At 36.0% G+C, this 13,943-nt stretch overlaps 1 protein-coding gene across 1 annotated transcript in view; it reads left to right on the plus strand.

The window, feature by feature from the left end:
• The window catches only part of LYST (lysosomal trafficking regulator), a 205,181-nt gene that overhangs the window by 170,226 nt on the left and 21,012 nt on the right, over nt 1–13,943 (plus strand). Inside the window, exons 43-48 of the mRNA XM_044002844.1 lie at nt 705–845; nt 2,246–2,463; nt 4,043–4,273; nt 6,186–6,375; nt 8,057–8,193; nt 10,188–10,286. Of these exons, the coding sequence (XP_043858779.1) occupies nt 705–845; nt 2,246–2,463; nt 4,043–4,273; nt 6,186–6,375; nt 8,057–8,193; nt 10,188–10,286 (1,016 nt within the window). The remainder of the gene's footprint in view (nt 1–704; nt 846–2,245; nt 2,464–4,042; nt 4,274–6,185; nt 6,376–8,056; nt 8,194–10,187; nt 10,287–13,943) is intronic.

Genomic DNA, 13,943 nt, shown 5'->3' on the forward strand with positions numbered 1-13,943 from the left:
TAACTTTATCTTCAAAGTACTTTTTGAGTGTCTCTATGGCCTGAGACCAATTCATATTTTTCTTGGAAGCTTTAGATATAAGGGCCCTGATGTTGACATCTTCTTCTGAGGGTACACCTTGATCTTCCTTGTCACTAAAGAAACTTTCTATGGTCCTCACCTTTCCTCCATCTGCTCATCTTGCCTTTCTTTGACTTGACTTTTAGCTGCTTAAAGTAGGGCACTGTTTCCAGGCTGTAGTATCCCAAGCATCAGAAGTCCCAAGTGGTATGATTTAAAGAGGATCAGGTTCTTCACTCACCTGGCCTGTTCCCTGGTTGGTAGATGACCCCAGACCAATTTAAATGTGTCCAACAGTAGACAGTGTCAGTTGCTTCAAAAATAGAAATAAAAGAAACAGGATTTCACCTAATTATAGTTTTTTATTTTCTTCTCAGTTATTCATTATAAAAGCAGCATAATAGAGGTTAGAAACTAATTCATGTAGGGCTTCCAAAGTTCCCTTTATGTTAAAACATTTTATTTTCAAAGGTGTAATATGTATAATGCTGAGAAAATATTCAGCCTTTTTTAAAACTGCTGAGTGAGCTAGAATAGTATTTTTCTTTAACAATCTGAAGTAATAAAACATATTGATTAGAAATGGCCTGCCAGTGGAAAAATACTTTGTAATTATAACTTAATTCCTTTGATTTCCTTTGTAGACCAAAGTTTTGATATACCAGACAGGACTTTTCATTCTACAAATACAACTTGGCGTCTCTCATCTTTTGAATCCATGACTGATGTAAAAGAATTAATCCCAGAGTTTTTCTATTTACCAGAGTTCCTGGTTAACCGAGAAGGTAAAGTATTAAATATTTTCAAATTGGCATTTTGTGAGAGTATTCCCAGCTTGGGTGTTGGTGAGTTGTGATTGGCTATAGGACAGATGGGAAAGGGAATTATAAGTAGAGGATAGTATAGAATTACACTAGTTCACCAAGAGGTTTAGAATAGAGAAGAGAACAGAATGTAACCAATGTAGAGTTGTTGTTCTGCAAGAGACCTGAGAGATGGAAGAAATAGAAGTCATGGTAAAGATAAATAATAGATTTAGGGGTTATATGGTAGAGGGGAAGATGGAATGATAAAACTTTATGATCAGATAAAGGAATTTTAGAATTCATGAACTTGGCAGTGGAGCACTTATTTATAGGTAATAACAAGATCAGAGGTATAACTATCTTCACTGGTAGTAGGAAGGAGTAGAAGAGTGGGTCATGCAAATTGAGGAACTGAGAAGTTGGGGTATCTGAGAGAATACTGACAGGTATGTTGGAGTTCCCTGGTATGAGGAACAGAGTTGTAATGAAAAGGAAAATTGTGAGCCAGACAACGAACTCCATGAGAAAGAGAATGTTTGGGAGTTGGTAGCTGATAGCCGCCAGGATCCGGATTAGTGATGAGTTTGTATTGAATGACCCTTAGAGGAAGAGTGGTTACTAAATGATTGTAATAATGGGAGGGTATGGAAGTAGCAGTGGGAGGAATAAGGAATATTGACTCCTCCACCATGACTGTTGGTTTGAGAAGTAAAAGAGGTATAAATGAAAAATGCAACTAGTACAAGAAAGGGTGACATGGGGTGATGCAATGTTGTCAAGAGATGGCTGGGTTGGGGGCAGCTAGGTGGCACAGTGGATAAAGCACCAGTCCTGGAGTCAGGAGGACCTGAGCTCAAATGCAGCCTCAGACACTTGACACTTACTAGCACTGAGCCACCTAGCTGCCCCCAATACTTAATATTTCTTTTTCATAAATAACTTCTTTGAGTATACTACCTGCCTCCAAAGAAAGAACTTATATTGATTGAACACAATCCTGAAGGATGTTATTTTTCACTTTTCTTTCTTTTTTTTTCTTTTATTGAAGTTTTCATATACAAAATTACTAATATGGCAGTGTTTTACATAATTGCACATGTATAACCCACATCTGATTGCTTACCACCTCAAGGAGGAGAGATGGGAGAGAGAGAGGGAAAGAAGGATAAAATTTGGAACTCAAAACTATAAATAAAAATGTTTTATTATTAAAAACAAAAAACCACAAACAACTTCTGTGTCTTTGTTTTAGCCCTTTTGAGGCAGTAGAAGAAAAACTTAGTGTAAATTTTCAGATTCTTGACATTGAAGATGTAGATACAATAATACATGTCTTCCTATAAATGAATTAGTATAAAATAACTTATTTTCTTTTTTAGGTTTTGATTTCGGTGTCCGCCAGAATGGTGAACGAGTTAATCATGTCAATCTTCCCCCATGGGCTCGTAATGATCCACGTCTTTTTATCCTCATACATCGACAGGCTCTGGAGTCTGACCATGTATCCCAGAACATTTGTCAGTGGATTGATTTAGTATTTGGGTATAAGCAAAAGGGCAAGTCTTCTGTTCAAGCCATCAATGTATTCCATCCAGCTGTAAGTGTCATTTGTTTCTGTTACACAAAAGCTAACTCTTATTTTAAAATTTTAGTTGTCAGGTATGTTCCTTTGTAATATTTAAGTTATCCCAAAAAGAGAGAAATTAAGAAAAACATTGTGATTTCACTTAGATTTTGACCAGAGATTTTTTTCAGTTTTTATATATTCAAATGTCTGATGCAAAGACTAATAATATAAGTATCATTCATTTAATTTTTTGGTGTATCTCTAGGTAAATCATTCTGTACACATACCTTCCCTAAAATAATAGAAACATTTATCATGGTTTTTATAGAAAAAAAATGTGTGCAAAAATTAAGACATTTATAATCTTGAACTTTTTTGCTATTAAAAAACAAGCATTTACTTAGAGAATAAGGTGGTATTTTTATTTTACTTGATCTTCATTATTATTTTAGTAATAGAACCCCATGGAGAAAATTGGCTCTAAAATGTAATTTTTTTCAATGAACACATTTAAGAATTCTCACATTATTTTCAGAAACTCGATTAAAGCATAATCCCTGTAATCAGTTCTTCTCTATAACCTTTGAAGTTATTCATGTAGCAGTTCACATGAAAAGTTCATGTTATTTTGAAATATAACTTACAGCTAATTCCACTTTCAATTGGCATTTTCCCTTACTCTTGGACTGAAACATCCAACCAACATAAAATACACAGTTGCTTCAGGTATTCACCAAAAATAAAGTGCCATATGAAATGTTTTTCCTAGTAAAATTTGCCTGTTCACTGGGATCTGTCATTTATCAAATGCTTAATGTGGAACATCAAGATATACTAAATTTTGGTCAGACCTTACTTGAATTTCAGAACATGGTGAGCCATATAAACTTTTATGACTGTTAATTCCAAAATGAATGTTTGAAGGTCATTTAATTTTTGAAACTTCTTTAAAATTTTGTTTTGAAACCAAAGAAAAATTTATATGAGACTTTATGTAAATGAATGATATATTTATGAAATATTAAAAGTTAAACTGTGCTGCTGGGGAATATGCTCAAAGTGAATTTGACTTCTACTCTGTATATTTGTCCCCGTTTTATCTTTAAAGCACATACATATACATTGAATGTAATAGATTATAATACCAATAAATAAAATACAATAGCACTCTACATTAAAGAAGTCACTTTTTCATTATAATTCTTTCATTGAATGCCAGTTCACAGCCCCATTGGTTATGTACCTGCACTTCATTTAGATGCATTGTATCCCTAATCTGTACAATACAATTAAGCAAAATATTGAGATGATATCCAGACTTTTAATATTGTACATGGAAAGACGTCCCTTTACTCAGAGCTGTAATTATGTTTTTAAAAATATCTTAATATGATCATCACACATAAAATTCCTCAACCAGGATTATCATTCTGATTTTGTTGAGGTTATTGGTGATTAATGAAATGGTTAAACACATTTTAATTATAGATCATAAATAGTTAAAGATTAAACTATCACCTAAAAATGAAACTACAATGGAAATTTAATATGAATATTTTTCTGTTTGGTTTTTTTTCATGTACCATTTATCTCTTCTTTTACCCTTCAGACCTATTTTGGAATGGATGTGTCAGCAGTTGAGGATCCAGTTCAGAGAAGAGCACTAGAAACCATGATAAAAACCTATGGTCAGACCCCTCGACAGTTATTCCACACAGCACATGCAAGCAGGCCCGGATCCAAACTTAGCATTGAGGGAGAACTTCCTGCTGCTGTGGGATTGTTTGTACAGCTTGCTTTCAGGGAAACCCGAGAACCCATCAAAGAAGTTATCTATCCAGTATGCTGTGTTGTTTTTTTTTAATGTATAAATTCCTATTCCATTTTGCATGTGATGAGTTAGTGTCAAACAACTAATGTTTATCTGTACTATTTTAGACTATAGATTTGCATCAGACAAAATAGTAGTAGGCTTTGCAAAAAAATTGTGGGAGAATTCTACAGAAAAAGAAATATAAATGGTAAGGAATGTAATTATATTTCAACCATTTATATTTTTCCAAATTTAACATGCCCAATTTTAACAATCCCTTTAGTAGTTTACAGAAGCAAATAAGTATATAACACTTTACATAAAGGACTTGGTTGCAAAAGTTCTGAGTCTTAACCACATATATGTTTCCTGAAAAAAATTTCATTGATCTTAAGCCACTAGAATATCATTTGGGCCCATGCTTTTAACACTTGACCCCCAAGTAACCTAAAAGAGTATGTATCTATTCTTTAAAATTCAAGGCAGTTCTGTGTGACCCTGGGCAAGTCACTTAACCCTCATTGCCTCAAAAAAAAAATTCAAGGGAGTTTCAAATAGGATCTAGTTCAGTAATTCTTATTTCTAATTCACTTTGAAAATAATATAAACAAGTTTCAATGAAAATTGCCATGGACAAGTCTTTTGTAAACAGATGAAAAATTGCTCAGCACTTCATCAATTTTTAGGTATATACATACATACATACACACACACACAGACACACGTGTGTGTATGTATATATAGTTTCTGCCCTCAAGATCTGGAGGTACTATCACTAATATTTAAACTGTAAATATTAAGACAGGTAAATGGAAGGGCTGATCTAGAAAAGAGGGATAAATTAGGGATAAAACTAAAAATTAAGAGAATAGAAGGGTTATTGGTAGTGGCGGTGGTCCTTCATTCTCCAAGGGGACCATGACATCAGGTGATGTCATGACTTGCAATGAATTGGATTTAAGTGAGTTAGGGCTATGCAGTGTCACCAGCCTCACTCTTCCAGAGCCATCTGGGTACAGTAGCAAGATAGATATCAGTATGACTGGAGATGGCCCCAGATGTTCGAGGCAATTGGAGTTAAGTGGCTTGCCCTGGGTCACACAACTACTCAGTGTCAGTTGTCTGAGGCTGGATTTGAACTCATGTCCTCCTGACTCTAGGGCCAATGTTCTATCCACTGCACCACCTAGCTGGACCAAACAGAAGGATAGTCACAGGGAAGAGCTACCAATCTTGATTCCTAACATCATCTAGTTTCAGGCGTTAAGGAACTTTTTCTCCTCTCTGTTCAGTTGTCTCTGTTCAGATGTGTTTCTATACCTTAGTTAATGCTTTTTATTTTGCCTAAAAAGTCCTCCCCTCTCCTCTCTACCTAACCAGATCTTACTCTTACCCATTCTTCAATGTCTTGTTTAAATTTCATGTTCTCCATGTTTCTTCCTGATAACTGTAGCTCACAATGAACACTTTTTTCTAACTCCCGCTGTACTTAATATCAGTCCTGTATAACTATCAATTGATTAGATCCATTTGTCTGTACTGCAGATTGGCACATTAGTTTATCATATACCATTTTACTGCATAATCATTTCGTGTGACTATCCCCTGACAGATAGTTTTTACAGGTTTATTTTGTCTTTACCTATGGTTCCTAGCACAATACTAGGCATAAAGCTGACGATCAACAAGGCCTAAAGCTTTGCACATTAGCTAGCCCCAACTCAACTGAAAATGCAAATCAACAATTATAAAATAACATATTTGTTTTATTATGTATTACAAGCAAGACTAGTCTGCTAGGTACAATGCAAAGAAATGTCAGTCTCTTCTCTCAAGGATCTTACAATCTAATTGTGCTATATCATAGTTGAGTCTTTGACCTGAGGGTAAATTATCTATTTTTTCATATTCTTGCATTTCTTCTTTTCCTGGTTTCTAGAGTCCTTTATCATGGATAAAAGGCTTGAAATGGGGTGAATATGTCGGTTCCCCGAGTGCTCCTGTGCCTGTTGTCTGCTTCAGCCAACCACATGGAGAGAGATTTGGTTCCCTTCAAGCTCTGCCTACCAAAGCTATCTGTGGTTTGTCCCCAAAATTCTGCCTTCTGATGATATACAGCAAAGAGCAAGGTAAAAACAACCTAGAAAGTTGTTCTTCACGTAATTCTTCAAGAGATCTAAACTCTTCTAGCATAAATGTGATTTTATTCTGTTTAAGTCTTTGGTAAACTGTTCAAATTTACAATTATTTAATGTTGAACATGAATTAGAAGAAAATGTCAACCATCATTTGTAAAATGAGGAATTTACAAAAGAAAGAAAGGAATAGTTATATTTACTGGAATGAAGATTTTGTTATTTTAATGGAAACAGTTTTTAGCTTGGCTTTCCTTGCCCCTGTAATAGTTCACACAACATATCTAATACCTTGAGATTAAGTCAAAGAGGAGGGAGTCTGATGAAAAAAAATAGTTGCTGGGTAATTTTTTTTAAGTTTTTTTTTTTCACTTTATATTCAAGTCTACCCTAAAAACAATTTTATGCTGCTAAAAAAAAACATGACTTTTGAATCCTCGTACTTCTAATTCAATGAAAGTGGTAGCATTATAAGCATTCTTTATGCTTTCTAGATATTAACTAGATGTTCAGAAATTAAATATATCTAATATTTAAATGAAATATTTTCCCCTACACATTAAACTAAAATAAGTTTTCAAGGGTTGAGGGGACCTGTCCTTCTCTAGCAATTTCTAGGAATATTATAGGCTCCCATCTGTACATAACGAGTTCTATATCTTCAATTCTGCCTGAAGGCAAAAACATGGACTAGTGAGCTCAAGAAGTCACGTCTAGCCTTAGGCTTCCGTGATTTCATCAGCATTCTCATGTAATGATGCATCTAATAGGAGTATCTTCAGTAGTTTAAAGAAAGACAGCGTAAGTGGTAGTTTAGTCTTTGTTTAATTTCTTTCATGATTAGTAACTTTTCCCATTTAGTTGCTGTTTCATTCTAAAACAGATAATGTAGTTCCTATTCTTAAATCAGTGATATAGTATTTGACCATTAATTATAGGGGGTTAATTATAGAGTAGTACTGCTATTTTTATGAAAAAGAAGTTGACCTTCTTTGGAAAACAATATACTTTTTATTTAATGGAATTGGAAGCTGAGAATATTTATCCTATATCTGTGTTAGGTTTCATGCTTTGTAGTTTCATTAATAATCAGCATTTGGAATTATGCTCAGCAATATATTATGTATGTTTAAAGTTAGCTGTTGTGAATTAAGAAGTACTATTATTGTAGATTTCTATGGTAAAGGGTAAATAGATCTTTGTAGTTGAAGGTATTAAGTTATCCCTTCCCAAGGTAGAAATTGCTTTCATTCTTACAGCATTCATTTTATCTTTACTATATTTGTCCTCAGCCGTACTTGTTATTCAAGTAGGCATGCTTGGAAAGTTATTTAAGTACATCATCTGATTCATATTAAAGACAAATGCAGCTAAATATCCAAAGACTGATAAAGTGAAAATCATATCACCATTGCTTGTGTAAAAACTTGTAAAAATCTTATCACTGTTGCTTGTGTAAGAAAACAAAACTTTGTAGTTCTGAACCAAACTCCTGTCTAAATCTTACAGGATTTAAAGTGACCCAGCAAAAATTCTTTCATCTGCTTCAATTCATTATCTTAAGCATGTCATTTTGCTAGAGTATTTAGTCATCAGCCTTTGCATATACTAATTCTTTTGGCTTCTAAATCAAATAATCAGTGACAATTTGATATGTGTATTTTCTTTGTTTAAGGTGTGAGAAGCATGAACAGTACTGACATTCAGTGGTCTGCCATTTTGAGCTGGGGGTATGCAGATAACATTTTAAGACTGAAGAGCAAACAAAGCGAGCCTCCAGTGAACTTCATCCAGAGCTCTCAACAGCACCAAGTAAAAACTTTTTAATGAAATGTGTTTTAATTTTTTTCATATAATGCTTTTAAAATAATTCAATAGAAGCAATAATTGTTCATTTTATTTCACTTAATGAAGTTCTAAAAACTGATAATATACCTTCTTAACATTGGTGATATTGTTTCCTCTGTCTATATCCTTTAAATCTGCTTTCTACCAACTTTCCATGAATTATCATATAATTGTTATACTTTTATTTGGTATCGGTAGTGCCACAGGTTCTTAACCAAATAATGAGTCTCTTCTCAATGAATGTTTGTGATGGTGACAAATGTTATTTGTCAATAACTGTAGTTCAGTATTTAATTCTTTGTTTTTCTCCGATGACCTACATTGATTTATGCATTTATCCACTTATAAATGAGCCATAAATCTGATTTTTTTTTTCAGTGATACTTCCACAGTCACTTCTTATCCCATTTTTTCAAGTTCTAGGATACACAATATGTAGTACTTGCTGTCTTCTCATGAGTATTAAGTGTGTCTCTATTCATTTTAGCACTTTGAAAACAAATGAATTTTTTTTTAATCTTTACTGTTATATCTTAAAATAGCCCTCTGAAATTCTCTCTGAGCCTACTGTCCTTATTTTTGTCATTTTGGTTGTATAGAAAAACTAATATTTAAATTCCTTTGTTCTTCCTTTCAAACCAAGAGTACAATTAATAAACACCTTTCTTTCCTCTGGAATTTACATCACTCTGTTTTCCTCTGGTGATAAATCTTCTGATGATAGCATGTTGTCGGCTTATTTTATGTACTTCTGACCCTGTAAAATAGTTATGTGCCTACTACTGCTGGTGTCACTATTGGCTCTTCAGGGACTTAGGGATCTTAAAACACCTTTTTTTTTTTTTTCATTTCCATGGTTAAAACAAAGGAATTTTGGTACTTCTCCCCCCCCCTTTTTTTTTTTTTAGTGAGGCAATTGGGGTTAAATGACTTGCCCAGGGCCACACAGCTGGTACGTGTTAAGTGTCTGAGGCCGGATTTGAACTCAGTACTCCTGACTCCAGGGCTAGTGCTCTATCCACTGTGCCATCTAGCTGCCCCCCTAAAGCTATTCTTAAAACTTTCTTTCCCCTATGGCACCACTTATTAATTCTTTGGAACTATTATTTGTAGTAACTTTGAGATACTCTTTGTCAAAAAGAATGCATTTTTTTGTTTGTTTTGGTTTTTTTGGTGAGGCGATTGGGGTTAAGTGACTTGCCCAGGGTCACACAGCTAGTAAGTGTTAAGTGTCTGAGGTCAGATTTGAACTCAGGTCCTTCTGAATCCAGGGCCAGTGCTCTATCCACTGTGCCACCTAGCTAACCCAAAAAGAATGCATTTTTAACTCATTTTTCCACCATCATAATTTTATGGAATCTTTGTTAAGTATTTAGATATATTTAATCCAAGATAAAAATCATTCAGTTTCTCTGGAACAACTAACCACATGCTCACAAGGTATTTCATTTAAAAGATTTGGTGCATGTATACAAAAAAATGTAGGGCGATGTCAGTCAGTAAGCATTTTTAAGTACTTACTATGTGCTAGGCACTGTGTTAAATACTGGAGGCACAAAGAAAGGCAAGAATATAGTCTCTACCAACAAGGAGCCCACATTCTAGTGGGGGAAATAACATGCAAACAACTACCCTCCTATGAGATATATACAGGATAAATGGGAAGTAATCTCAGAGGAAATGCAGTAGGAAGGGGAGGGAAAGAATGGAGAGAGGGACCAGAAAATGCCTCTTACTGAAAGTGAAATGTACAATCCTCTGACCTAACTGGCACAAAACTTGTTTTCCAACTAAAATGGTTTTCCTTTTTTTAATCATATTATGCTATCAAAATTAACATCACTTTATTAATTTCAAGTATTGAAAAGCATACATGGTAAAAATAATGTTCTGAGAAAAAATAATTGAATTATAGAAAATTATGAGAATAATAATGTTTTTATTTATTCCTTTTTAAGGTCACTAGTTGTGCTTGGGTACCAGATAGTTGCCAGCTATTTACTGGGAGCAAATGTGGTGTCATCACAGTCTACATGAATAGATTCACAAGCAGTACGGTATGTATGTTTATTGAGCCAAATTAGTTGGTCTTTGTTTTATCAGCAATAAGAGGAGAAATATTTTGTTCATTGTATGAGTGTTTAATAATGAAAAGTTCTTGAAGAAAACGGCCCTTTGGATTTAGGCTGTAAGATTATTACCAGATTTATGAAGTATAAAATGCCACTTTCAGTAGAGAAACATCTTTTGAATTAGGTCTTAGTTATGTCTTCTTCATTGAATGAAAACTGTTTTTTAAGTTTTTACTCTATGCCAAGCACTGTGCTAAATGCAGGGATACAAATACAGTAGTGAGATAGTGCCTGGCATTAACTGCATTCTATCTAATGAGGAAGACGGCACATGAAGAGGAGGAATGGCCAGGACCAGTTGGCTTGCTCTTTGCAGAGACAATGGTAGTGTTAATTTAATTACAGTTTTCAGAGTAAGAGATAGAAAATGTTGGGGCAGGGGAGCTCAGCAACAGGGCAGAAAACAGCCAGGAAAAAGCTGAGGCCAGGGAGGGCAGAACCCAGTGGCTTAGATTCTTCAGGGCATGGTCTCTGATGACCTCGTCTGGAGGGTAGAGTTGTAACAGGGCAGAAATGGCCTAAGTAAAGATCCCTTTCCTCCTATTCCTCATATACATGTGCACCTGTGTGTTCACACACACACACACACACACACACACACACACACACACACACACACACACACACTCTCTCTCTCTCTCTCTCTCTCTCTCTCTCTCTCTCCCTCTCTCCCTCTCTCTCTCTCCCTCTCTTTCTCCTTCCCTCACTGCCTCCCTCCCTCCCCTAACCTTAGATCCTATTGGAGTCTTTGGTTCAATTCAGCAAGTATTAAGCCCCTGCCCTATGTTATGTGCTAGCAATGTGTTTGTGTGTCTCTGTGTGTGCATATCCACATGCATGCATGTATTTTATAAACGTGAAACACTTCCTGTTTTCACAGAATATGTGTTTTGCTGGGCAATAGGGAGGGAGATGGACACAGTTAAGCCCACAATCAGGCAGCTTGAGGAAGAAGAGGGGGTAGCTCTAGCTTCTGAGGATATCAGGAAGATCATCTCCAAGGAAGTAATGTGTGAACTCAAAATTGAAGAAAAAGGATCGAGAAAGGTGGAAATGGAACTGCATGGGTAAAACAGGAGTATAAAATGAATAAAGAGGAGTAATGTGAAATAAGAATGGAAAAAAGGGAGGAGCTGGAGTGTCACCAGTTTATACTGGAAGCAATAGAGAAGGACCAAGACTTCTCTCAGGACAGGAGTGTCATGGTCAGAACTGTGCCTTGGGAGATTGTTTTTGACATCTCTATGGAGGATTGGATTGTGATGGAGAGAGATCAGAGGCAATGAGATCATTGGTTATGTGAGGGTAGAGGGCAGGAAAGAATCTAGGACGTCTTCGAGGTTATTTCCCTGCAGACACATCCTCCTCTCTCTCTTCTTCATTTCCCTTTCTCACTGTAAGGGCATCACCAGCTTCCTAGTGATCTAGGCTCACAAGAAGATGTTACATATACAATCTTTTGTCAAGTCCTATCAGTTCTACCTTCATTAACATCTCTCATACATGCCCCATGATACGCCATTCATCCCATTCTCTATGGTGAAGATGTTTGGCCACATGTAATATAAAATAGCCTTGTACATAACTTCTATTTACTCCATAACTAAACCACCACTTTCCCTGACAGCTACTCATAGCCACTGTAGAGAGGAATCCTGGTACCCAGTGGAAGGTCAGACTGGTGACTATCTCTAAGGTTCTTCCCAAAACATTGAGACTGTACAACAGTGCATTGTGAGAGAGGAGACTGTTTCACTGGGGTCAGACACAGCAGCTGGCAGGCAGGCAGAGGGAAGGACATGCTTCTTTGGATAAGGAGCTCTACCGTTTCTCCTCTGGAGCCACCCCTCCCCAAAGATCAGGGTGAGAGCAGTGACAGGGAAAAGACACAGTACCTGACAGTACTTACGTGGCATCTTTTATTGACGGAACTTTCCTATATGGTCTTTGGGAGAAAAGAGTCGTCAGAACCAGCTGCATGAGCCCACAGTTCACAAGGTAACTGAGTCAGGAGAAGCCTTGGAGTCTTCTACTTGAAAAAGTGTCATACTTGAAGGGAAATACTTGGTTTGAGTCCCACCTTTGACATTAGCTTTGTGGCCCCTGGCAAATTCCTTCATCTTGGCCTCAGGCCTCATCGATAAAATGGAAATAATACCTTAAGTACCTTACCTCCTGGGCTGTCTTCAAGATCAAGAGATATACTGTACAGTTAGCAACTGGCAAACTTTATAGTCTTGTATGAGGTGGAGTGGCCAAAAAACCAACTCTGGAGTTGGGGAGACAAGGATTCCTCTGACATATGCTGGCTGTGACTTTGGGCAAGCTATGTAACCTCGCCCTAAGACTGTTGTTATCAGTGAAGCAAATTTCTATGCTTCTAGTCCCTCATCCTCATGAAATCACATGTCCAAACCTCTGCCTCTTCTCCATGAAAAATTATAAATATCACCTATTATTATTTTTATTGGGAGATACCACACCCATCACAATGATGGCAGGTCAACAGGGGTAAGGACTACATTAAAAAGACAGTAACTTTGAGAATCAGATAGAAATATTTATTTCCGAAGTAGTACCTGGATTTTAGTTCCCTTATCTCATACAGACTTGCCCACCTCCCGGCTCAGCTCAGACCCTGGAATTTTGACATGCCAATGACATCTTGGTACCAAACTGGCCTGGCTTTTTGGTCAATTCTTAATCTCTACCATACTTGGATCCTATATAGGAAGGATATAGAAATAAGAATAATAGATGCCCAGAAGTTCATAGGAAATAAAATCCAAGACAGCAACAAAATTCACACTTCAGATGACTACACAAAAATTACATAAAGTATGAGTAGCAAAAAGGGTAAAATTAAAGACCCTGACACATAGAGACAAATTTTACCTGATATATATCGCTGAAACTTAAGTCTAGAATATGGCTCTTGATGACTATATGCTACTTAAAGGGAACAGAATAATTAAAGAAGGATAGGAGGATTATATTGTATTGTCTATTAAGAAGATATATTCACGTGAGGAAATACAGAAACCAAAGAGGGAAGAGAAAGTATGATGGAATTTGGATGAAGATTAGCAGATGCAGAAGCAAACTATCATTGGTATCTGCTACAGCAAAATTGATGAGGACTTTGAAAAACAGATCACAAGCCTGGTACAGTGACATGATCACAATAGCAAAAGGGGATTTTTAATTATCCAGACATCTACTGGAGCTCTCTTTCTGCCAAATAATTGGCAGTAACTAGCAATTTCTTGACTTTATGATCATTTCATTCCTCACAAGTTGGTAGAAGCAACAATGGGAACTTCTAAACTAGACTTGATGTTTACTAAGATGGAGGAACTGGTTTCTGGGATACAGATTATGGGGTGTGTGGGTGATTAATTTGGGGATAGTCAGGTTTTCCCAACATTCAGGGAGTAGAAATGATTCTTTTAGGAAAATCAGCCCAGGAGGGATGGGAAGTTCTCAAGAATGAAATTCTGGAAACATAAAAAGAAACAATCCTGATGAAAAGGAAAAGGGCAAGTTTTCTAAAGAGACCAGTGTAGATGTACAATTAAGAGT

This window comes from Dromiciops gliroides, chromosome 4 (assembly GCF_019393635.1).
Source record: "Dromiciops gliroides isolate mDroGli1 chromosome 4, mDroGli1.pri, whole genome shotgun sequence".
Taxonomy (NCBI): Eukaryota; Metazoa; Chordata; class Mammalia; order Microbiotheria; family Microbiotheriidae; genus Dromiciops; species Dromiciops gliroides.